This window comes from Cherax quadricarinatus, unplaced genomic scaffold, assembly GCF_038502225.1.
Source record: "Cherax quadricarinatus isolate ZL_2023a unplaced genomic scaffold, ASM3850222v1 Contig267, whole genome shotgun sequence".
Lineage (NCBI taxonomy): Eukaryota > Metazoa > Arthropoda > Malacostraca > Decapoda > Parastacidae > Cherax > Cherax quadricarinatus.
In genome coordinates this window covers 109920-137500 of record NW_027195293.1, presented here as the reverse complement: position 1 = coordinate 137500, position 27581 = coordinate 109920, and the positions used below count along the sequence as shown (strand labels likewise).

General features: G+C 37.7%; 1 protein-coding gene across 1 annotated transcript in view; it reads left to right on the top strand.

Moving 5' to 3' along the window:
- LOC128702527 (frequenin-1) overlaps window positions 1–27581 on the top strand; it is a gene marked incomplete at its 5' end in the record, with an annotated part of 64336 nt that overhangs the window by 7885 nt on the left and 28870 nt on the right. Inside the window, 2 exons of the mRNA XM_070080269.1 lie at window positions 18896–18944; window positions 25031–25120. Coding sequence (XP_069936370.1) covers window positions 18896–18944; window positions 25031–25120 — 139 coding nt within the window. The remainder of the gene's footprint in view (window positions 1–18895; window positions 18945–25030; window positions 25121–27581) is intronic.

Genomic DNA, 27581 nt, shown 5'->3' with positions numbered 1-27581 from the left:
ATCAACACAGTGTGTGTACATCAACACAGTGTGTGTACATCAACACAGTGTGTGTACATCAACACAGTGTGTGTACATCAACACAGTGTGTGTACATCAACACTGTGTGTAGTGTGTGTGTACATGTGTGTACATCAACACAGTGTGTGTACATCAACACAGTGTGTGTACATCAACACAGTGTGTGTACATCAACACAGTGTGTGTACATCAACACAGTGTGTGTACATCAACACAGTGTGTGTACATCAACACTGTGTGTACATCAACACTGTGTGTGTATATCAACACAGTGTGTGTACATCAACACAGTGTGTGTACATCAACACAGTGTATGTACATCAACACAGTGTGTGTACATCAACACAGTGTGTGTACATCAACACCGTGTGTGTACATCAACAGTGTGTGTACATCAACACAGTGTGTGTACATCAACACAGTGTGTGTACATCAACACAGTGTGTGTACATCAACACAGTGTGTGTACATCAACACAGTATGTGTACATCAACACAGTGTGTGTACATCAACACAGTGTGTGTACATCAACACAGTGTGTGTACATCAACACAGTGTGTGTACATCAACACAGTGTGTGTACATCAAAACAGTGTGTGTATATCAACACAGTGTGTGTACATCAACACAGTGTGTGTACATCAACACAGTGTGTGTGCATCAACACTGTGTTTGTACATCAACACTGTGTACATCAACACTGTGTACATCAACAGTGTGTACATCAACAGTGTGTGTACATCAACACAGTGTGTGTACATCAACACAGTGTGTGTACATCAACACAGTGTGTGTACATCAACACAGTGTGTGTACATCAACACTGTGTACATCAACACTGTGTACATCAACAGTGTGTACATCAACACTGTGTACATCAACACTGTGTACATCAACACTGTGTACATCAACACTGTGTACATCAACACTGTGTACATCAACATTGTGTACATCAACACTGTGTACATCAACAGTGTGTGTACATCAACACAGTGTGTGTACATCAACACAGTGTGTGTACATCAACAGTGTGTGTACATCAACACAGTGTGTGTACATCAACACTGTGTACATCAACACTCTGTACATCAACAGTGTGTGTACATCAACACAGTGTGTGTACATCAACACAGTGTGTGTACATCAACACAGTGTGTGTACATCAACACAGTGTGTGTTCATCAAAACAGTGTGTGTACATCAACACAGTGTGTGTACATCAACACAGTGTGTGTACATCAACACTGTGTGTGTATATCAACACAGTGTGTGTACATCAACACAGTGTGTGTACATCAACACAGTGTGTGTACATCAACACAGTGTGTGTACATCAACACAGTGTGTGTACATCAACACAGTGTGTGTACATCAACACAGTGTGTGTACATCAACACTGTGTGTACATCAACAGTGTGTGTACATCAACACAGTGTGTGTACATCAACACAGTGTGTACATCAACAGTGTGTGTACATCAACACTGTGTGTACATCAAGAGTGTGTGTACATCAACACAGTGTGTGTACATCAACACAGTGTGTACATCAACAGTGTGTGTGTACATCAACACAGTGTGTACATCAACACTGTGTGTGTACATCAACACTGTGTGTACATCAACAGTGTGTGTACATCAACACAGTGTGTGTACATCAACACAGTGTGTGTATATCAACACAGTGTGTGTACATCAACACAGTGTGTGTACATCAACACAGTGTGTGTACATCAACACAGTGTGTGTACATCAACAGTGTGTATACATCAACACAGTGTGTGTACATCAACACAGTGTGTGTACATCAACACAGTGTGTGTACATCAACACAGTGTGTGTACATCAACACAGTGTGTGTACATCAACACTGTGTGTACATCAACACTGTGTGTGTATATCAACACAGTGTGTGTACATCAACACAGTGTGTGTACATCAACACAGTGTGTGTACATCAACACAGTGTATGTACATCAACACTGTGTGTGTACATCAACACTGTGTGTGTACATCAACACTGTGTGTACATCAACAGTGTGTGTACATCAACACAGTGTGTGTACATCAACAGAGTGTGTGTACATCAACACTGTGTGTGTACATCAACACTGTGTGTACATCAACAGTGTGTGTACATCAACACAGTGTGTGTACATCAACACAGTGTGTGTACATCAACAGTGTGTGTACATCAACACAGTGTGTGTACATCAACACAGTGTGTGTACATCAACAGTGTGTGTACATCAACAGTGTGTGTACATCAACACAGTGTGTGTACATCAACACTGTGTGTGTACATCAACACAGTGTGTGTACATCAACACAGTGTGTGTACATCAACACTGTGTGTGTATATCAACACAGTGTGTGTACATCAACACAGTGTGTGTACATCAACACAGTGTGTGTACATCAACACAGTGTGTGTACATCAACACAGTGTGTGTACATCAACACAGTGTGTGTACATCAACACAGTGTGTGTACATCAACACAGTGTGTGTACATCAACACAGTGTGTGTACATCAACACTGTGTGTACATCAACAGTGTGTGTACATCAACACAGTGTGTGTACATCAACACAGTGTGTACATCAACAGTGTGTGTACATCAACACTGTGTGTACATCAAGAGTGTGTGTACATCAACACAGTGTGTGTACATCAACACAGTGTGTACATCAACAGTGTGTGTGTACATCAACACAGTGTGTACATCAACACTGTGTGTGTACATCAACACTGTGTGTACATCAACAGTGTGTGTACATCAACACAGTGTGTGTACATCAACACAGTGTGTGTATATCAACACAGTGTGTGTACATCAACACAGTGTGTGTACATCAACACAGTGTGTGTACATCAACACAGTGTGTGTACATCAACAGTGTGTATACATCAACACAGTGTGTGTACATCAACACAGTGTGTGTACATCAACACAGTGTGTGTACATCAACACAGTGTGTGTACATCAACACAGTGTGTGTACATCAACACTGTGTGTACATCAACACTGTGTGTGTATATCAACACAGTGTGTGTACATCAACACAGTGTGTGTACATCAACACAGTGTGTGTACATCAACACAGTGTATGTACATCAACACTGTGTGTGTACATCAACACTGTGTGTGTACATCAACACTGTGTGTACATCAACAGTGTGTGTACATCAACACAGTGTGTGTACATCAACAGAGTGTGTGTACATCAACACTGTGTGTGTACATCAACACTGTGTGTACATCAACAGTGTGTGTACATCAACACTGTGTGTACATCAACACTGTGTGTACATCAACACTGTGTGTACACCAACACTGTGTGTACATCAACACTGTGTGTACATCAACACTGTGTGTATATCAACACTGTGTGTACATCAACAGTGTGTGTACATCAACAGTGTGTGTACATCAACACTGTGTGTACATCAACACTGTCTGTGTATCAACACAGTGTGTACATCAACACTGTGTGTACATCAACACTGTGTGTACATCAACACTGTGTGTATATCAACACTGTGTGTACATCAACACTGTGTGTACATCAACACTGTGTGTACATCAACAGTGTGTGTACATCAACACTGTGTGTACATTAACACTGTGTGTACATCAACAGTGTGTGTACATCAACACTGTGTGTACATCAACACTGTGTGTATATCAACACTGTGTGTACATCAACACTGTGTGTACATCAACACTGTGTGTACATCAACAGTGTGTGTACATCAACACTGTGTGTACATGAACAGTGTGTGTACATCAACACTGTGTACATCAACACTGTGTGTATATCAACACTGTGTGTACATCAACAGTGTGTGTACATCAACAGTGTGTGTACATCAACACTGTGTGTACATTAACACTGTGTGTACATCAACACTGTGTGTACATCAACAGTGTGTGTACATCAACACTGTGTGTACATCAACACAGTATGTACATCAACACTGTGTGTATATCAACACTGTGTGTACATCAACACTGTGTGTACATCAACACTGTGTGTACATCAACAGTGTGTGTACATCAACACTGTGTGTACATCAACACTGTGTGTACATCAACACTGTGTGTACATCAACACTGTGTGTACATCAACACTGTGTGTATATCAACACAGTGTGTGTACATCAACACAGTGTGTGTACATCAACACTGTGTGTACATCAACACAGTGTGTGTACATCAACACAGTGTGTGTACATCAACACAGTGTGCGTACATCAACACTGTGTGTGTACATCAACACAGTGTGTGTACATCAACACAGTGTGTGTACATCAACACAGTGTGTGTACATCAACACAGTGTGTGTACATCAACACTGTGTGTACATCAACAGTGTGTGTACATCAACACAGTGTGTGTACATCAACACTGTGTGTACATCAACAGTGTGTGTACATCAACACAGTGTGTGTACATCAACACTGTGTGTACATCAACAGTGTGTGTACATCAACACAGTGTGTGTACATCAACACAGTGTGTACATCAACACAGTGTGTGTACATCAACACAGTGTGTGTACATCAACACAGTGTGTGTACATCAACACAGTGTGTGTACATCAACACTGTGTGTACATCAACAGTGTGTGTACATCAACACAGTGTGTACATCAACACAGTGTGTGTACATCAACACTATGTGTACATCAACACTGTGTGTGTACATCAACACAGTGTGTGTACATCAACACAGTGTGTGTACATCAACACAGTGTGTGTACATCAACACAGTATGTGTACATCAACACAGTGTGTGTACATCAACACAGTGTGTGTACATCAACACAGTGTGTGTACATCAACACAGTGTGTGTACATCAACACAGTGTGTGTACATCAAAACAGTGTGTGTATATCAACACAGTGTGTGTACATCAACACAGTGTGTGTACATCAACACAGTGTGTGTGCATCAACACTGTGTTTGTACATCAACACTGTGTACATCAACACTGTGTACATCAACAGTGTGTACATCAACAGTGTGTGTACATCAACACAGTGTGTGTACATCAACACAGTGTGTGTACATCAACACAGTGTGTGTACATCAACACAGTGTGTGTACATCAACACTGTGTACATCAACACTGTGTACATCAACAGTGTGTACATCAACACTGTGTACATCAACACTGTGTACATCAACACTGTGTACATCAACACTGTGTACATCAACACTGTGTACATCAACATTGTGTACATCAACACTGTGTACATCAACAGTGTGTGTACATCAACACAGTGTGTGTACATCAACACAGTGTGTGTACATCAACAGTGTGTGTACATCAACACAGTGTGTGTACATCAACACTGTGTACATCAACACTCTGTACATCAACAGTGTGTGTACATCAACACAGTGTGTGTACATCAACACAGTGTGTGTACATCAACACAGTGTGTGTACATCAACACAGTGTGTGTTCATCAAAACAGTGTGTGTACATCAACACAGTGTGTGTACATCAACACAGTGTGTGTACATCAACACTGTGTGTGTATATCAACACAGTGTGTGTACATCAACACAGTGTGTGTACATCAACACAGTGTGTGTACATCAACACAGTGTGTGTACATCAACACAGTGTGTGTACATCAACACAGTGTGTGTACATCAACACAGTGTGTGTACATCAACACTGTGTGTACATCAACAGTGTGTGTACATCAACACAGTGTGTGTACATCAACACAGTGTGTACATCAACAGTGTGTGTACATCAACACTGTGTGTACATCAAGAGTGTGTGTACATCAACACAGTGTGTGTACATCAACACAGTGTGTACATCAACAGTGTGTGTGTACATCAACACAGTGTGTACATCAACACTGTGTGTGTACATCAACACTGTGTGTACATCAACAGTGTGTGTACATCAACACAGTGTGTGTACATCAACACAGTGTGTGTATATCAACACAGTGTGTGTACATCAACACAGTGTGTGTACATCAACACAGTGTGTGTACATCAACACAGTGTGTGTACATCAACAGTGTGTATACATCAACACAGTGTGTGTACATCAACACAGTGTGTGTACATCAACACAGTGTGTGTACATCAACACAGTGTGTGTACATCAACACAGTGTGTGTACATCAACACTGTGTGTACATCAACACTGTGTGTGTATATCAACACAGTGTGTGTACATCAACACAGTGTGTGTACATCAACACAGTGTGTGTACATCAACACAGTGTATGTACATCAACACTGTGTGTGTACATCAACACTGTGTGTGTACATCAACACTGTGTGTACATCAACAGTGTGTGTACATCAACACAGTGTGTGTACATCAACAGAGTGTGTGTACATCAACACTGTGTGTGTACATCAACACTGTGTGTACATCAACAGTGTGTGTACATCAACACAGTGTGTGTACATCAACACAGTGTGTGTACATCAACAGTGTGTGTACATCAACACAGTGTGTGTACATCAACACAGTGTGTGTACATCAACAGTGTGTGTACATCAACAGTGTGTGTACATCAACACAGTGTGTGTACATCAACACTGTGTGTGTACATCAACACAGTGTGTGTACATCAACACAGTGTGTGTACATCAACACTGTGTGTGTATATCAACACAGTGTGTGTACATCAACACAGTGTGTGTACATCAACACAGTGTGTGTACATCAACACAGTGTGTGTACATCAACACAGTGTGTGTACATCAACACAGTGTGTGTACATCAACACAGTGTGTGTACATCAACACAGTGTGTGTACATCAACACTGTGTGTACATCAACAGTGTGTGTACATCAACACAGTGTGTGTACATCAACACAGTGTGTACATCAACAGTGTGTGTACATCAACACTGTGTGTACATCAAGAGTGTGTGTACATCAACACAGTGTGTGTACATCAACACAGTGTGTACATCAACAGTGTGTGTGTACATCAACACAGTGTGTACATCAACACTGTGTGTGTACATCAACACTGTGTGTACATCAACAGTGTGTGTACATCAACACAGTGTGTGTACATCAACACAGTGTGTGTATATCAACACAGTGTGTGTACATCAACACAGTGTGTGTACATCAACACAGTGTGTGTACATCAACACAGTGTGTGTACATCAACAGTGTGTATACATCAACACAGTGTGTGTACATCAACACAGTGTGTGTACATCAACACAGTGTGTGTACATCAACACAGTGTGTGTACATCAACACAGTGTGTGTACATCAACACTGTGTGTACATCAACACTGTGTGTGTATATCAACACAGTGTGTGTACATCAACACAGTGTGTGTACATCAACACTGTGTGTGTACATCAACACAGTGTATGTACATCAACACTGTGTGTGTACATCAACACTGTGTGTGTACATCAACACTGTGTGTACATCAACAGTGTGTGTACATCAACACAGTGTGTGTACATCAACAGAGTGTGTGTACATCAACACTGTGTGTGTACATCAACACTGTGTGTACATCAACAGTGTGTGTACATCAACACAGTGTGTGTACATCAACACAGTGTGTGTACATCAACAGTGTGTGTACATCAACACAGTGTGTGTACATCAACACAGTGTGTGTACATCAACAGTGTGTGTACATCAACAGTGTGTGTACATCAACACAGTGTGTGTACATCAACACTGTGTGTGTACATCAACACAGTGTGTGTACATCAACACAGTGTGTGTACATCAACACTGTGTGTGTATATCAACACAGTGTGTGTACATCAACACAGTGTGTGTACATCAACACAGTGTGTGTACATCAACACAGTGTGTGTACATCAACACAGTGTGTGTACATCAACACAGTGTGTGTACATCAACACAGTGTGTGTACATCAACACAGTGTGTGTACATCAACACAGTGTGTGTACATCAACACTGTGTGTACATCAACAGTGTGTGTACATCAACACAGTGTGTGTACATCAACACAGTGTGTACATCAACAGTGTGTGTACATCAACACTGTGTGTACATCAAGAGTGTGTGTACATCAACACAGTGTGTGTACATCAACACAGTGTGTACATCAACAGTGTGTGTGTACATCAACACAGTGTGTACATCAACACTGTGTGTGTACATCAACACTGTGTGTACATCAACAGTGTGTGTACATCAACACAGTGTGTGTACATCAACACAGTGTGTGTATATCAACACAGTGTGTGTACATCAACACAGTGTGTGTACATCAACACAGTGTGTGTACATCAACACAGTGTGTGTACATCAACAGTGTGTATACATCAACACAGTGTGTGTACATCAACACAGTGTGTGTACATCAACACAGTGTGTGTACATCAACACAGTGTGTGTACATCAACACAGTGTGTGTACATCAACACTGTGTGTACATCAACACTGTGTGTGTATATCAACACAGTGTGTGTACATCAACACAGTGTGTGTACATCAACACAGTGTGTGTACATCAACACAGTGTATGTACATCAACACTGTGTGTGTACATCAACACTGTGTGTGTACATCAACACTGTGTGTACATCAACAGTGTGTGTACATCAACACAGTGTGTGTACATCAACAGAGTGTGTGTACATCAACACTGTGTGTGTACGTCAACACTGTGTGTACATCGACAGTGTGTGTACATCAACACAGTGTGTGTACATCAACACAGTGTGTGTACATCAACAGTGTGTGTACATCAACACAGTGTGTGTACATCAACACAGTGTGTGTACATCAACAGTGTGTGTACATCAACAGTGTGTGTACATCAACACAGTGTGTGTACATCAACACTGTGTGTGTACATCAACACAGTGTGTGTACATCAACAGTGTGTGTACATCAACACTGTGTGTGTACATCAACACTGTGTGTACATCAACAGTGTGTGTACATCAACACAGTGTGTGTACATCAACAGTGTGTGTACATCAACACAGTGTGTGTACATCAACAGTGTGTGTACATCAACACAGTGTGTGTACATCAACAGTGTGTGTACATCAACAGTGTGTGTACATCAACACAGTGTGTGTACATCAACAGTGTGTGTACATCAACACAGTGTGTGTACATCAACACAGTGTGTGTACATCAACACAGTGTGTACATCAACACCTGTCAATAAAAACACAGGTGTTAACACAGGTGTCTTAATCATCAACACCTGTCAATAAAGACACAGGTGTTAACACAGGTGTCTTAATCATCAACACCTGTCAATAAAGACACAGGTGTTAACACAGGTGTCTTAATCATCAACACCTGTCAATAAAGACACAGGTGTTAACACAGGTGTCTTAATCATCAACACCTGTCAATAAAGACACAGGTGTTAACACAGGTGTCTTAATTATCAACACCTGTCAATAAAGACACAGGTGTTAACACAGGTGTCTTAATCATCAACACCTGTCAATAAAGACACAGGTGTTAACACAGGTGTCTTAATCATCAACACCTGTCAATAAAGACACAGGTGTTAACACAGGTGACTTAATCATCAACACCTGTCAATAAAAACACAGGTGTTAACACAGGTGTCTTAATCATCAACACCTGTCAATAAACACACAGGTGTTAACACAGGTGTCTTAATCATCAACACCTGTCAATAAAGACACAGGTGTTAACACAGGTGTCTTAATCATCAACACCTGTCAATAAAGACACAGGTGTTAACACAGGTGTCTTAATCATCAACACCTGTCAATAAACACACAGGTGTTAACACAGGTGTCTTAATCATCAACACCTGTCAATAAAGACACAGGTGTTAACACAGGTCTCTTAATCATCAACACCTGTCAATAAAGACACAGGTGTTAACACAGGTGTCTTAATCATCAACACCTGTCAATAAAGACACAGGTGTCTTAATCATCAACACCTGTCAATAAAGACACAGGTGTTAACACAGGTGTCTTAATCATCAACACCTGTCAATAAAGACACAGGTGTTAACACAGGTGTCTTAATCATCAACACCTGTCAATAAAGACACAGGTGTTAACACAGGTGTCTTAATCATCAACACCTGTCAATAAAGACACAGGTGTCTTAATCATCAACACCTGTCAATAAAGACACAGGTGTTAACACAGGTGTCTTAATCATCAACACCTGTCAATAAAGACACAGGTGTCTTAATCATCAACACCTGTCAATAAAGACACAGGTGTTAACACAGGTGTCTTAATAATCAACACCTGTCAGTAAAGATACAGGTGTTAACACAGGTGTCTTAATCATCAACACCTGTCAATAAAGACACAGGTGTTAACACAGGTGTCTTAATCATCAACACCTGTCAATAGAGACACAGGTGTTAACACAGGTGTCTTAATCATCAACACCTGTCAATAAAGACACAGGTGTTAACACAGGTGTCTTAATCATCAACACCTGTCAATAAAGACACAGGTGTCTTAATCATCAACACCTGTCAATAAAGACACAGGTGTTAACACAGGTGTCTTAATCATCAACACCTGTCAATAAAGACACAGGTGTCTTAATCATCAACACCTGTCAATAAAGACACAGGTGTTAACACAGGTGACTTAATCATCAACACCTGTCAATAAAGACACAGGTGTCTTAATCATCAACACCTGTCAATAAAGACACAGGTGTTAACACAGGTGTCTTAATCATCAACACCTGTCAATAAAGACACAGGTGTTAACACTGGTGACTTAATCATCAACACCTGTCAATAAAGACACAGGTGTTAACACTGGTGACTTAATCATCAACACCTGTCAATAAAGACACAGGTGTTAACACTGGTAACTTAATCATCAACACCTGTCAATAAAGACACAGGTGTTAACACAGGTGTCTTAATCATCAACACCTGTCAATAAAGACACAGGTGTTAACACTGGTGACTTAATCATCAACACCTGTCAATAAAGACACAGGTGTTAACACAGGTGACTTAATCATCAACACCTGTCAATAAAGACACAGGTGTCTTAATCATCAACACCTGTCAATAAAGACACAGGTGTTAACACAGGTGTCTTAATAATCAACACCTGTCAGTAAAGATACAGGTGTTAACACAGGTGTCTTAATCATCAACACCTGTCAATAAAGACACAGGTGTTAACACAGGTGTCTTAATCATCAACACCTGTCAATAAAGACACAGGTGTTAACACAGGTGTCTTAATCATCAACACCTGTCAATAAAGACACAGGTGTTAACACAGGTGTCTTAATCATCAACACCTGTCAATAAAGACACAGGTGTCTTAATCATCAACACCTGTCAATAAAGACACAGGTGTTAACACAGGTGTCTTAATCATCAACACCTGTCAATAAAGACACAGGTGTCTTAATCATCAACACCTGTCAATAAAGACACAGGTGTTAACACAGGTGACTTAATCATCAACACCTGTCAATAAAGACACAGGTGTCTTAATCATCAACACCTGTCAATAAAGACACAGGTGTTAACACAGGTGTCTTAATAATCAACACCTGTCAGTAAAGATACAGGTGTTAACACAGGTGTCTTAATCATCAACACCTGTCAATAAAGACACAGGTGTTAACACAGGTGTCTTAATCATCAACACCTGTCAATAGAGACACAGGTGTTAACACAGGTGTCTTAATCATCAACACCTGTCAATAAAGACACAGGTGTTAACACAGGTGTCTTAATCATCAACACCTGTCAATAAAGACACAGGTGTCTTAATCATCAACACCTGTCAATAAAGACACAGGTGTTAACACAGGTGTCTTAATCATCAACACCTGTCAATAAAGACACAGGTGTCTTAATCATCAACACCTGTCAATAAAGACACAGGTGTTAACACAGGTGACTTAATCATCAACACCTGTCAATAAAGACACAGGTGTCTTAATCATCAACACCTGTCAATAAAGACACAGGTGTTAACACAGGTGTCTTAATCATCAACACCTGTCAATAAAGACACAGGTGTTAACACTGGTGACTTAATCATCAACACCTGTCAATAAAGACACAGGTGTTAACACAGGTGTCTTAATCATCAACACCTGTCAATAAAGACACAGGTGTTAACACAGGTGTCTTAATCATCAACACCTGTCAATAAAGACACAGGTGTTAACACTGGTGACTTAATCATCAACACCTGTCAATAAAGACACAGGTGTTAACACAGGTGTCTTAATTATCAACACCTGTCAATAAAGACACAGGTGTTAACACAGGTGTCTTAATCATCAACACCTGTCAATAAAGACACAGGTGTTAACACAGGTGTCTTAATTATCAACACCTGTCAATAAAGACACAGGTGTTAACACAGGTGTCTTAATCATCAACACCTGTCAATAAAGACACAGGTGTTAACACTGGTGACTTAATCATCAACACCTGTCAATAAAGACACAGGTGTTAACACAGGTGTCTTAATTATCAACACCTGTCAATAAAGACACAGGTGTTAACACTGGTGACTTAATCATCAACACCTGTCAATAAAGACACAGGTGTTAACACTGGTGACTTAATCATCAACACCTGTCAATAAAGACACAGGTGTTAACACAGGTGTCTTAATTATCAACACCTGTCAATAAAGACACAGGTGTTAACACAGGTGTCTTAATCATCAACACCTGTCAATAAAGACACAGGTGTTAACACAGGTGACTTAATCATCAACACCTGTCAATAAAGACACAGGTGTTAACACAGGTGTCTTAATCATCAACACCTGTCAATAAAGACACAGGTGTCTTAATCATCAACACCTGTCAATAAAGACACAGGTGTCTTAATCATCAACACCTGTCAATAAAGACACAGGTGTCTTAATCATCAACACCTGTCAATAAAGACACAGGTGTTAACACAGGTGTCTTAATCATCAACACCTGTCAATAAAGACACAGGTGTCTTAATCATCAACACCTGTCAATAAAGACACAGGTGTCTTAATCATCAACACCTGTCAATAAAGACACAGGTGACTTAATCATCAACACCTGTCAATAAAGACACAGGTGTTAACACAGGTGACTTAATCATCAACACCTGTCAATAAAGACACAGGTGTTAACACAGGTGACTTAATCATCAACACCTGTCAATAAAGACACAGGTGTTAACACAGGTGACTTAATCATCAACACCTGTCAATAAAGACACAGGTGTTAACACAGGTGACTTAATCATCAACACCTGTCAATAAAGACACAGGTGTTAACACAGGTGACTTAATCATCAACACCTGTCAATAAAGACACAGGTGTTAACACAGGTGACTTAATCATCAACACCTGTCAATAAAGACACAGGTGTTAACACAGGTGACTTAATCATCAACACCTGTCAATAAAGACACAGGTGTTAACACAGGTGACTTAATCATCAACACCTGTCAATAAAGACACAGGTGTTAACACAGGTGACTTAATCATCAACACCTGTCAATAAAGACACAGGTGTTAACACAGGTGACTTAATCATCAACACCTGTCAATAAAGACACAGGTGTTAACACAGGTGACTTAATCATCAACACCTGTCAATAAAGACACAGGTGTTAACACAGGTGACTTAATCATCAACACCTGTCAATAAAGACACAGGTGTTAACACAGGTGACTTAATCATCAACACCTGTCAATAAAGACACAGGTGTTAACACAGGTGACTTAATCATCAACACCTGCAGATATTCACTACATATAAAACACCTGTTATCTCTGCACAGTAACTATAGTTACTTTGTATAGATAATTGAGAGTACCACTAATTACACACAGATAATTACCAAGGTAATTACCAAGATAATTACACACAGATAATTACCAAGGAAATTACCAAGATAATTACACACATATAATTACCAAGATAATTACATACAGATAATTACCAAGATAATTACACACAGATAATTACCAAGATAAATACACACAGATAATTACACACAGATAATTACCAAGATAATTACACATAGATAATTACCAAGATAATTACACACAGATAATTACCAAGATAATTACACACAGATAATTACCAAGATAATTACACATAGATAATTACCAAGATAATTAAACACAGATAATTACCAAGATAATTACCAAGATAATTAAACATAGATAATTACCAAGATAATTACACACAGATAATTACCAAGATAATTACACACAGATAATTGCCAAGATAATTACACATAGATAATTACCAAGATAATTACACACAGATAATTACCAAGGTAATTACACATAGATAATTACCACGATAATTACCAAGATAATTACACACAGATAATTACCAAGATAATTACACACAGATAATTGCCAAGATAATTACACATAATTACCAAGATGATTACTCACAGATAATTACCAAGATAATTACACAGATAATTACCAAGATAATTACACAGATAATTACCAAGATAATTACACACAGATAATTACCAAGATAATTACACACAGATAATTACCAAGATAATTACACACAGATAATTAACAAGATAATTACACACAGATAATTACCAAGATAATTACACACAGATAATTACCAAGATAATTACACACAGATAATTACCAAGATAATTACACAGATAATTACGAAGATAATTACACACAGATAATTACCAAGATAATTACACACAGATAATTACCAAGATAATTACACATAGATAATTACCAAGATAATTACACATAGATAATTACCAAGATAATTACACACAGATAATTACCAAGATAATTACACACAGATAATTACCAAGATAATTACACACAGATAATTACCAAGATAATTACACACAGATAATTACCAAGATAATTACACACAGATAATTACCAAGATAATTACACATAGATAATTGCCAAGATCATTACACATAGATAATTACCAAGATAATTACACACAGATAATTACACACAGATAATTACCAAGGTAATTACACACAGATAATTACCAAGATAATTACACACAGATAATTACCAAGATAATTACACACAGATAATTGCCAAGATAATTACACATATATAATTACCAAGATGATTACTCACAGATAATTACCAAGATAATTACACAGATAATTACCAAGATAATTACACACAGATAATTACCAAGATAATTACACACAGATAATTACCAAGATAATTACACACAGATAATTACCAAGATAATTACACACAGATAATTACCAAGATAATTACACACAGATAATTACCAAGATAATTACACACATAATTACCAAGATAATTACACGCAGATAATTACCAAGATAATTACACAGATAATTACCAAGATAATTACACACAGATAATTACCAAGATAATTACACACTGATAATTACCAAGATAATTACACACAGATAATTACCAAGGTAATTACCAAGATAATTACACACAGATAATTACCAAGATAATTACACACAGATAATTACCAAGATAATTACACACAGATAATTACCAAGGTAATTACCAAGATAATTACACACAGATAATTACCAAGATAATTACACACAGATAATTACCAAGATAATTACACAGATAATTACCAAGGTAATTACCAAGATAATTACACACAGATAATTACCAAGATAATTACACACAGATAATTACCAAGGTAATTACCAAGATAATTACACACAGATAATTACCAAGATAATTACACAGATAATTACCAAGATAATTACCAAGATAATTACACACAGATAATTACCAAGATAATTACACAGATAATTACCAAGGTAATTACCAAGATAATTGCACACAGATAATTACCAAGATAATTACACACAGATAATTACCAAGATAATTACACACAGATAATTACCAAGGTAATTACCAAGATAATTGCACACAGATAATTACCAAGATAATTACACACAGATAATTACCAAGGTAATTACCAAGATAATTACACACAGATAATTACCAAGATAATTACACACAGATAATTACCAAGATAATTACACACAGATAATTACCAAGGTAATTACCAAGATAATTACACACAGATAATTACCAAGATAATTACACACAGATAATTACCAAGATAATTACACACAGATAATTTAATTACCAAGATAATTACCAAGATAATTACACACAGATAATTACCAAGATAATTACACACAGATAATTACTAAGATAATTACACATAGATAATTACCAAGGTAATTACCAAGATAATTACACACAGATAATTACCAAGATAATTACACACAGATAATTACCAAGATAATTACACACAGATAATTACCAAGGTAATTACCAAGATAATTACACACAGATAATTACCAAGATAATTACACACAGATAATTACCAAGATAATTACACGCAGATAATTACCAAGGTTATTATCAAGATAATTACACACAGATAATTACCCAATTAATTACCAAGATAATTACACACAGATAATTACCAAGATAATTACACAGATAATTTCCAAGATAATTACACAGATAATTACCAAGATAATTACACACAGATAATTACCAAGATAATTACACACAGATAATTACCAAGATAATTACACACAGATAATTACCAAGATAATTACACACAGCTAATTACCAAGGTAATTACCAAGATAATTACACATAGATAATTACCAAGATAATTACACACAGATAATTACCAAGGTAATTACCAAGATAATTACACAGCTAATTACCAGGGTAATTACACATAGATAATTACCAAGATAATTACACACATAATTACCAAGATAATTACACACAGATAATTACCAAGATAATTACACATAGATAATTACCAAGATAATTACACATAGATAATTACCAAGATAATTACACAGCTAATTACCAAGGTAATTACACATAGATAATTACCAAGATAATTACACACAGATAATTACCAAGATAATTACACACAGATAATTACCAAGATAATTACACATAGATAATTACCAAGATAATTACACAGCTAATTACCAAGATAATTACACACAGATAATTACCAAGATAATTACACATAGATAATTACCAAGATAATTACACACAGATAATTACCAAGATAATTACACACAGATATTTCCCAAGATAATTACACATAGATAATTACCAAGATAATTACACATAGATAATTACCAAGATAATTACACATAGATAATTACCAAGATAATTTCACACAGATAATTACCAAGATGATTACACATAGATAATTACCAAGATAATTACGCATAGATAATTACCAAGATAATTACACACAGATAATTACCAAGATAATTACACACAGATAATTACCAAGATAATTACACAGATAATTAATAAGATAATTACACACAGATAATTACCAAGATAATTACAAACAGATAATTACCAAGATAATTACACACAGATAATTACCAAGGTAATTACAAACAGATAATTACCAAGATAATTACACACAGATAATTACCAAGATAATTACACACAGATAATTACCAAGGTAATTACAAACAGATAATTACCAAGATAATTACACACAGATAATTACCAAGATAATTACACACTGATAATTACCAAGATAATTACACACTGTTAATTACCAAGATAATTACACACAGATAATTACCAAGATAATTACACACTGATAATTACCAAGATAATTACACACAGATAATTACCAAGATAATTACACACAGATAATTACCAAGATAATTACACAGATAATTACCAAGATAATTACACACAGATAATTAGCAAGATAATTACACACAGATAATTACCAAGATAATTACACACAGATAATTACCAAGGTAATTACACACAGATAATTACGAAGATAATTACACATAGATAATTACCAAGATAATTACACACAGATAATTACCAAGATAATTACACATAGATAATTAGCAAGATAATTACACACAGATAATTACCAAGATAATTACACACACATAATTACCAAGATAATTACACACACATAATTACCAAGATAATTACACACACATAATTACCAAGATAATTACACACACATAATTACCAAGATAATTACACACACATAATTACCAAGATAATTACACACACATAATTACCAAGATAATTACACACACATAATTACCAAGATAATTACACACACATAATTACCAAGATAATTACACACACATAATTACCAAGATAATTACAAACAGATAATTACCAAGATAATTACACACACATAATTACCAAGATAATTAAACACACATAATTACCAAGATAATTACAAACAGATAATTACCAAGATAATTACACAGATAATTACCAAGGTAATTACACACAGATAATTACCAAGGTAATTATTATTATTATTATTATTATATTAAACACATTAAATTTCACTTATCTGCACAAAATAAGTATAATATTTTTCATTTTATAAATACAGTGGACCCCCGCTTAACGATCACCTCCAAATGCGACCAATTATGTAAGTGTATTTATGTAAGTGCGCTTGTACGTGTATGTTTGGGGGTCTGAAATGGACTAATCTACTTCACAATATTCCTTATGAGAAAAAATTCGGTCAGTACTGGCACCTGAACATACTACTGGAATGAAAATAGTTCGTTAACCGGGGGTCGACTGTATATAGAAACCATATCATCGACAAATTTTGAGAAAAAAATCGAAAAAATCGACTTTTTTTCAAAAAACTGAAAAAAGAATTTTAATCAATTATTACCTCTATTAAAATTTTTGATCAACATTACAAAAAATCACATTTGTATAATAAATGACAAATTTTAAAATAAGCACTCATTTTGCTTATAAAATTAATAAATAGTTACATAAGTAAGTTGTAAATTTTGAGAAAATATTTTGACTTACATTTTCTGCCTACAGGCACAAGGGCTTCCTGAAGGACTGTCCGAATGGTCTACTTACAGAGACGGTCAGTATTATGTCTATCATAGTACTCATACTACTATATATATAATATATATATATATATATATATATATATATATATATATATATATATATATATATATATATATATATATTTTTTTTTTTTTTTTTTTTTTTTTTTTTTTTTTTTCAACAAGTCGGCCGTCTCCCACCGAGGCAGGGTGACCCAAAAAAGAAAGAAAATCCCCAAAAAGAAAATACTTTCATCATCATTCAACACTTTCACCACACTCGCACATTATCACTGTTATTGCAGAGGTGCTCAGAATACAACAGTCTAGAAGCATAAACATATAAAGATACACAACATATCCCTCCAAACTGCCAATATCCCAAACCCCTCCTTTAAAGTGCAGGCATTGTACTTCCCATTTCCAGGACTCAAGTCCGACTATATGAAAATAACCGGTTTCCCTGAATCCCTTCACTAAATATTACCCTGCTCACACTCCAACAGATCGTCAGGTCCCAAGTACCATTCGTCTCCATTCACTCCTATCTAACACGCTCACGCACGCTTGCTGGAAGTCCAAGCCCCTTACCCACAAAACCTCCTTTACCCCCTCTCTCCAACCCTTTCGAGGACGACCCCTACCCCGCCTTCCTTCCCCTATAGATTTATATGCTTTCCATGTCATTCTACTGTGATCCATTCTCTCTAAATGACCAAACCACCTCAACAACCCCTCTTCTGCCCTCTGACTAATACTTTTATTTACTCCACACCTTCTCCTAATTTCCACACTCCGAATTTTCTGCATAATATTTACACCACACATTGCCCTTAAACAGGACATCTCCGCTGCCTCCAACCGTCTCCTCGCTGCTGCATTTACCACCCAAGCTTCACACCCATATAAGAGTGTTGGTACTACTATACTTTCATACATTCCCTTCTTTGCCTCCATAGATAACGTTTTTTGACTCCACATATACCTCAACGCACCACTCACCTTTTTTCCCTCATCAATTCTATGATTAACCTCATCCTTCATAAATCCATCCGCCGACACGTCAACTCCCAAGTATCTGAAAACATTCACTTCTTCCATACTCCTCCTCCCCAATTTGATATCCAATTTTTCTTTATCTAAATCATTTGACACCCTCATCACCTTACTCTTTTCTATGTTCACTTTCAACTTTCTACCTTTACACACTCTCCCAAACTCATCCACTAACCTTTGCAATTTTTCTTTAGAATCTCCCATAAGCACAGTATCATCAGCAAAAAGTAACTGTGTCAATTCCCATTTTGAATTTGATTCCCCATAATTTAATCCCACCCCTCTCCCAAACACCCTAGCATTTACTTCCTTTACAACCCCATCTATAAATATATTAAACAACCATGGTGACATTACACATCCCTGTCTAAGACCTACTTTTACCGGGAAGTAGTCTCCCTCTCTTCTACACACCCTAACCTGAGCCTCACTATCCTCATAAAAACTCTTTACAGCATTTAATAACTTACCACCTATTCCATATACTTGCAACATCTGCCACATTGCTCCTCTATCCACTCTATCATATGCCTTTTCTAAATCCATAAATGCAATAAAAACTTCCCTATCTTTATCTAAATACTGTTCACATATATGCTTCAATGTAAACACCTGATCTACACATCCCCTACCCACTCTAAAACCTCCTTGCTCATCCGCAATCCTACATTCTGTCTTACCTCTAATTCTTTCAATTATAACCCTACCGTACACTTTTCCTGGTATACTCAGTAAGCTTATTCCTCTATAATTTTTACAGTCTCTTTTGTCCCCTTTCCCTTTATATAAAGGGACTATACATGCTCTCTGCCAATCCCTAGGTACCTTCCCCTCTTTCATACATTTATTAAACAAAAGTACCAACCACTCCAACACTATATCCCCCCCTGCTTTTAACATTTCTGTCATGATCCCATCAGTTCCAGCTGCTTTACCCCCTTTCATTTTACGTAATGCCTCACGTACCTCCCCCACACTTACATTCTGCTCTTCTTCACTCCTAAAAGATGGTATACCTCCCTGACCAGTGCATGAAATTACTGCCTCTGTTTCTTCCTTAACATTTAAAAGTTCCTCAAAATATTCTCGCCATCTACCCAATACCTCCATCTCCCCATCTACTAACTCCCCTACTCTGTTTTTAACTGACAAATCCATATTTTCCCTAGGCTTTCTTAACTTGTTTAACTCACTCCAAAATTTTTTCTTATTTTCATTAAAATTTCTTGACAGTGCCTCTCCCACTCTATCATCTGCTCTCCTTTTGCACTCTCTCACCACTCTCTTTACCTTTCTTTTACTCTCCATATACTCTGCTCTTCTTATAACACTTCTGCTTTGTAAAAACCTCTCATAAGCTACCTTTTTCTCTTTTATCACACCCTTTACTTCATCATTCCACCAATCACTCCTCTTTCCTCCTGCCCCCACCCTCCTATAACCACAAACTTCTGCCCCACATTCTAATACTGCATTTTTAAAACTATTCCAACCCTCTTCAACCCCCCCACTACTCATCTTTGCACTAGCCCACCTTTCTGCCAATAGTCGCTTATATCTCACCCGAACTTCCTCCTCCCTTAGTTTATACACTTTCACTTCCCTCTTACTTGTTGTTGCCACCTTCCTCTTTTCCCATCTACCTCTTACTCTAACTGTAGCTACAACTAAATAATGATCCGATATATCAGTTGCCCCTCTATAAACATGTACATCCTGGAGCCTACCCATCAACCTTTTATCCACCAATACATAATCTAATAAACTACTTTCATTACGTGCTACATCATACCTTGTATATTTATTTATCCTCTTTTTCATAAAATATGTATTACTTATTACCAAATTTCTTTCTACACATAGCTCAATTAAAGGCTCCCCATTTACATTTACCCCTGGCACCCCAAATTTACCTACTACTCCCTCCATAACATTTTTACCCACTTTAGCATTAAAATCCCCAACCACCATTACTCTCACACTTGATTCAAAACTCCCCACGCATTCACTCAACATTTCCCAGAATCTCTCTCTCTCCTCTACACTTCTCTCTTCTCCAGGTGCATACACGCTTATTATAACCCACTTTTCACATCCAATCTTTATTTTACTCCACATAATCCTTGAATTAATACATTTATAGTCCCTCTTTTCCTGCCATAGCTTATCCTTCAACATTATTGCTACTCCTTTTTTAGCTCTAACTCTATTTGAAACCCCTGACCTAATCCCATTTATTCCTCTCCACTGAAACTCTCCCACCCCCTTCAGCTTTGTTTCACTTAAAGCCAGGACATCCAGCTTCTTCTCATTCATAACATCCACAATCATCTCTTTCTTATCATCTGCACAACATCCACGCACATTCAGACTTCCCACTTTGACAATTTTCTTCTTCTTATTCTTTTTAGTAATCTTTACAGGAAAAGGGGTTACTAGCCCATTGTTCCCGGCATTTTAGTTGACTTTTACAACACGCATGGCTTACGGAGGAAAGATTCTTATTCCACTTCCCCATGGATATAAAAGGAAAATTAATAAGACCAAGAACTATTAAGATAAAATCAAAGAAAACTCAGATGAGTGTGTATAAATAAATGTGTACATGTATGTGTAGTGTGACCTAAGTGTAAGTAGAAGTAGCAAGACATGCCTGTAATCTTGCATATTTATGAGACAGACAAAAGACATCAGCAATCCTACCATCATGTAAAACAATCACAGGCTTCGTTTTACACTCACTTGGCAGGACGGTAGTACCTCAATGGGTATATTATATATATATATATATATATATATATATATATATATATATATATATATATATACATATATATAGTATATATATACGTATATATATGTATGTATGTAGGTGTTGTATGATTCTCACTTTAATAATGTTTATTTCTAGCAGTACCTGATGCAACTTATACAGACCATAGTTGACACCCATGACATACTGCTGTATAGAAAGTACCTTGTTATGTTGAGCATTTCCTGCAAATTATGTCAGTTTTGTGCCAGGATGTGACCCACACCAGTCCACTAACACCCAGGATGTGACCCACACCAGTCCACTAACACCCAGGATGTGACCCATACTAGTCACATCCTGGGTGTTAGTGGACTGGTGTGGGTGGCATCCCGGGTGTTAGTGGACTGGTGTGGGTCACATCCTGGGTGTTAGTGGACTGGTGTGGGTCACATCCTGGGTGTTAGTGGACTGGTGTGGGTCACATCCTGGCACAAAACTGACATAATTTGCAGGAAATGCTCAACATAACAAGGTACTTTCTATATAGCAGTATGTCATGGGTGTCAACTATGGTCTGTATACCTTGTACATGTATACCTTGTACATGTATACCTTGTACATGTATACCTTGTACATGTATACCTTGTACATGTATACCTTGTACATGTATACCTTGTACATGTACTGGTAGTAAATAAATATATTTTTATATTATAAATTACCCACCTGACTACATGGTTCAGTCAATACAGTCACTAAGCACCACCATAGTAAGGTGGGCTGGACCTCACCTTCTGACAGTAGATAAGTCTCCTTACTGGTGCTACAAGTTCACATTGTATAAGATTATGGAACAAAGGTCTTCTCCAGGGTGAGGGACTCACCCACCTCAAACCTAAGCCTCCCAGGGTCATGAACTGTTCCAGATCATGGTGCTGAACTCTCCTCCAGGGTGAGGGACTCACCCACCTCAAACCTAAGCCTTCCAGGGTCATGAACTGTTCCAGATCATGGTACTGAACTCTTCTCCAGGGTGAGGGACTCACCCACCTCAAACCTAAGCCTTCCAGGGTCATGAACTGTTCCAGATCATGGTGCTGAACTCTTCTCCAGGGTGAGGGACTCACCCACCTCAAACCTAAGCCTTCCAGGGTCATGAACTGTTCCAGATCATGGTACTGAACTCTTCTCCAGGGTGAGGGACTCACCCACCTCAAACCTAAGCCTTCCAGGGTCATGAACTGTTCCAGATCATGGTGCTGAACTCTTCTCCAGGGTGAGGGACTCACCCACCTCAAACCTAAGCCTTCCAGGGTCATGAACTGTTCCAGATCATGGTACTGAACTCTTCTCCAGGGTGAGGGACTCACCCACCTCAAACCTAAGCCTTCCAGGGTCATGAATGTTCCAGATCATGGTACTGAACTCTTCTCCAGGGTGAGGGACTCACCCACCTCAAACCTAAGCCTTCCAGGGTCATGAATGTTCCAGATCATGGTACTGAACTCTTCTCCAGGGTGAGGGACTCACCCACCTCAAACCTAAGCCTTCCAGGGTCATGAATGTTCCAGATCATGGTACTGAACTCTTCTCCAGGGTGAGGGACTCACCCTCTCAGAACTAACAATATATCAGAGGAAATCTGCTACAGAATGCTTTAAAAAGAGATTGGACAAATATATATGAGTGGTTCTGGCTGAGTTGAATAATCAAGACACAACTTCAACACCCATATATCGTTATTTGATAAAGTACACCAGGGGACCCGTCTAATTCAGAGTTGCCTTTACTTGTATCCTCACCTTTACCACACAAAAAACGTCACAATAGTCTTAGAAACCCTTTAAAAGTTATTTTTAAGTGATTCTTTTGTACCGTGTTAAACGTAATTTATTAGTAATGAGAGGAAATCAGATTTATTGACCATTTTCTTAAATATTGAATTTTTCGAAAGAATCCAAAATAATTATTCTAGTATTCACTATATATATATATATATATATATATATATATATATATATATATATATATATATATATATATATATATATATATATATATATATATATCATTTACTAAATTGCGGCAGGCCAGGATTCGACCCCACGATACATTGTCCCGCCTCAAGAGACAACACAACGTACGTGGATAAGGTGACACGTACGTTGTGTTTTCGCTCGAAGCGGGACAATGTGCCGTGGGGTCGAATCCTGGCCTGTCGCAGTTTGGTAAGTGATATATATATATTTATTCATGCTTACTCCCACACACTAACTCTCTCTCACTCTCTCTCTCTCTCCCTCACAGGGCTTTATCAAGATATACAAGCAATTCTTCCCACAGGGAGATCCAACAAAATTTGCATCTCTGGTATTTCGGGTATTTGACGAGAACAATGTAAGTGTGTGTGTGTGTGTAGTAGATAGACTGTAAACCCCATTAACCAACCAACCAGTCTTAATGACCCTGGTGTAGTAGATAGACTTTAAACCCCATTAACCAACCAACCAGTCTTAATGACCCTGGTGTAGTAGATAGACTTTAAACCCCATTAACCAACCAACCAGTCTTAATGACCCTGGTGTAGTAGATAGACTTTAAACCCCATTAACCAACCAGTCTTAATGACCCTGGTGTAGTAGATAGACTGTAAACCCCATTAACCAACCAGTCTTAATGACCCTGGTGTAGTAGATAGACTGTAAACCCCATTAACCATCCAGTCTTAATGACCCTGGTGTAGTAGATAGACTGTAAACCCCATTAACCAACCAGTCTTAATGACCCTGGTGTAGTAGATAGACTGTAAACCCCATTAACCAACCAGTCTTAATGACCCTGGTGTAGTAGATAGACTGTAAATCCCATTAACCAACCAGTCTTAATGACCCTGGTGTAGTAGATAGACTTTAAACCCCATTAACCAACCAGTCTTAATGACCCTGGTGTAGTAGATAGACTGTAAACCCCATTAACCAACCAGTCTTAATGACCCTGGTGTAGTAGATAGACTTTAAACCCCATTAACCAACCAGTCTTAATGACCCTGGTGTAGTAGATAGACTTTAAACCCCATTAACCAACCAGTCTTAATGACCCTGGTGTAGATAGACTTTAAACCCCATTAACCAACCAGTCTTAATGACCCTGGTGTATTAGATAGACTTTAAACCCCATTAACCAACCAGTCTTAATGACCCTGGTGTAGTAGATAGACTTTAAACCCCATTAACCAACCAGTCTTAATGACCCTGGTGTAGTAGATAGACTTTAAACCCCATTAACCAACCAGTCTTAATGACCCTGGTGTAGTAGATAGACTTTAAACCCCATTAAACAACCAACCCGTTTTAATGACCCTGGTGTAGTAGATAGACTTTAAACCCCATTAACCAACCAGTCTTAATGATCCTCGTGTAGTAGATAGACTTTAAACCCTATTAACCAGCCAGTCTTAATGACCCTGGTGTAGTAGACTTTAAACCCCATTAAGCAGCCAGTCTTAATGATCCTGGTGTAGTAGATAGACTATACTGACCCTGGTGTAGTAGATAGACTTTAAACCCCATTAACCAGCCAGTCTTAATGATCCTCGTGTAGTAGATAGACTTTAAACCCTATTAACCAGCCAGTCTTAATGACCCTGGTGTAGTAGACTTTAAACCCCATTAAGCAGCCAGTCTTAATGACCCTGGTGTAGTAGACTTTAAACCCCATTAAGCAGCCAGTCTTAATGATCCTTGTGTAGTAGATAGACTATACTGACCCTGGTGTAGTAGATAGACTTTAAACCCCATTAACCAACCAGTCTTAATGACCCTACTGTAGTAGATAGACTTTAAACCCTATTAACCAACCAGTCTTAATGACCCTGGTGTAGTACATAGACTTTAAACCCCATTAACCAACCAGTCTTTATGATCCTCGTGTAGTAGATAGACTTTAAACCTTATTAACCAGCCAGTCTTAATGACCCTGGTGTAGTAGATAGACTATACTGACCCTGGTGTAGTAGATAGACTTTAAACCCCATTAACCAACCAGTCTTAATGACCCTACTGTAGTAGATAGACTTTAAACCTTATTAACCAGCCAGTCTTAATGACCCTGGTGTAGTAGATAGACTTTAAACCCCATTAACCAACCAGTCTTAATGATCCTCGTGTAGTAGATAGACTTTAAACCCTATTAACCAGCCAGTCTTAATGACCCTGGTGTAGTAGACTTTAAACCCCATTAACCAGCCAGTCTTAATGACCCTGGTGTAGTAGATAGATAGATAGACTTTAAACCCCATTAACCAACCAACCAGTCTTAATGACCCTGGTGTAGTAGATAGACTTTAAACCCCATTAACCAACCAGTCTTAATGACCCTGGTGTAGTAGATAGACTGTAAACCCCATTAACCAACCAACCAGTCTTAATGACCCTGGTGTAGTAGATAGACTTTAAACCCCATTAACCAACCAGTCTTAATGACCCTGGTGTAGTAGATAGACTTTAAACCCCATTAACCAACCAACCAGTCTTAATGACCCTGGTGTGGTAGATAGACTTTAAACCCCATTAACCAACCAACCAGTCTTAATGACCCTGGTGTAGTAGATAGACTTTAAACCCCATTAACCAACCAACCAGTCTTAATGACCCTGGTGTGGTAGATAGACTTTAAACCCCATTAACCAACCAGTCTTAATGACCCTGGTGTAGTAGATAGACTTTAAACCCCATTAACCAACCAGTCTTAATGACCCTGGTGTAGTAGATAGACTGTAAACCCCATTAACCAACCAACCAGTCTTAATGACCCTGGTGTAGTAGATAGACTTTAAACCCCATTAACCAACCAGTCTTAA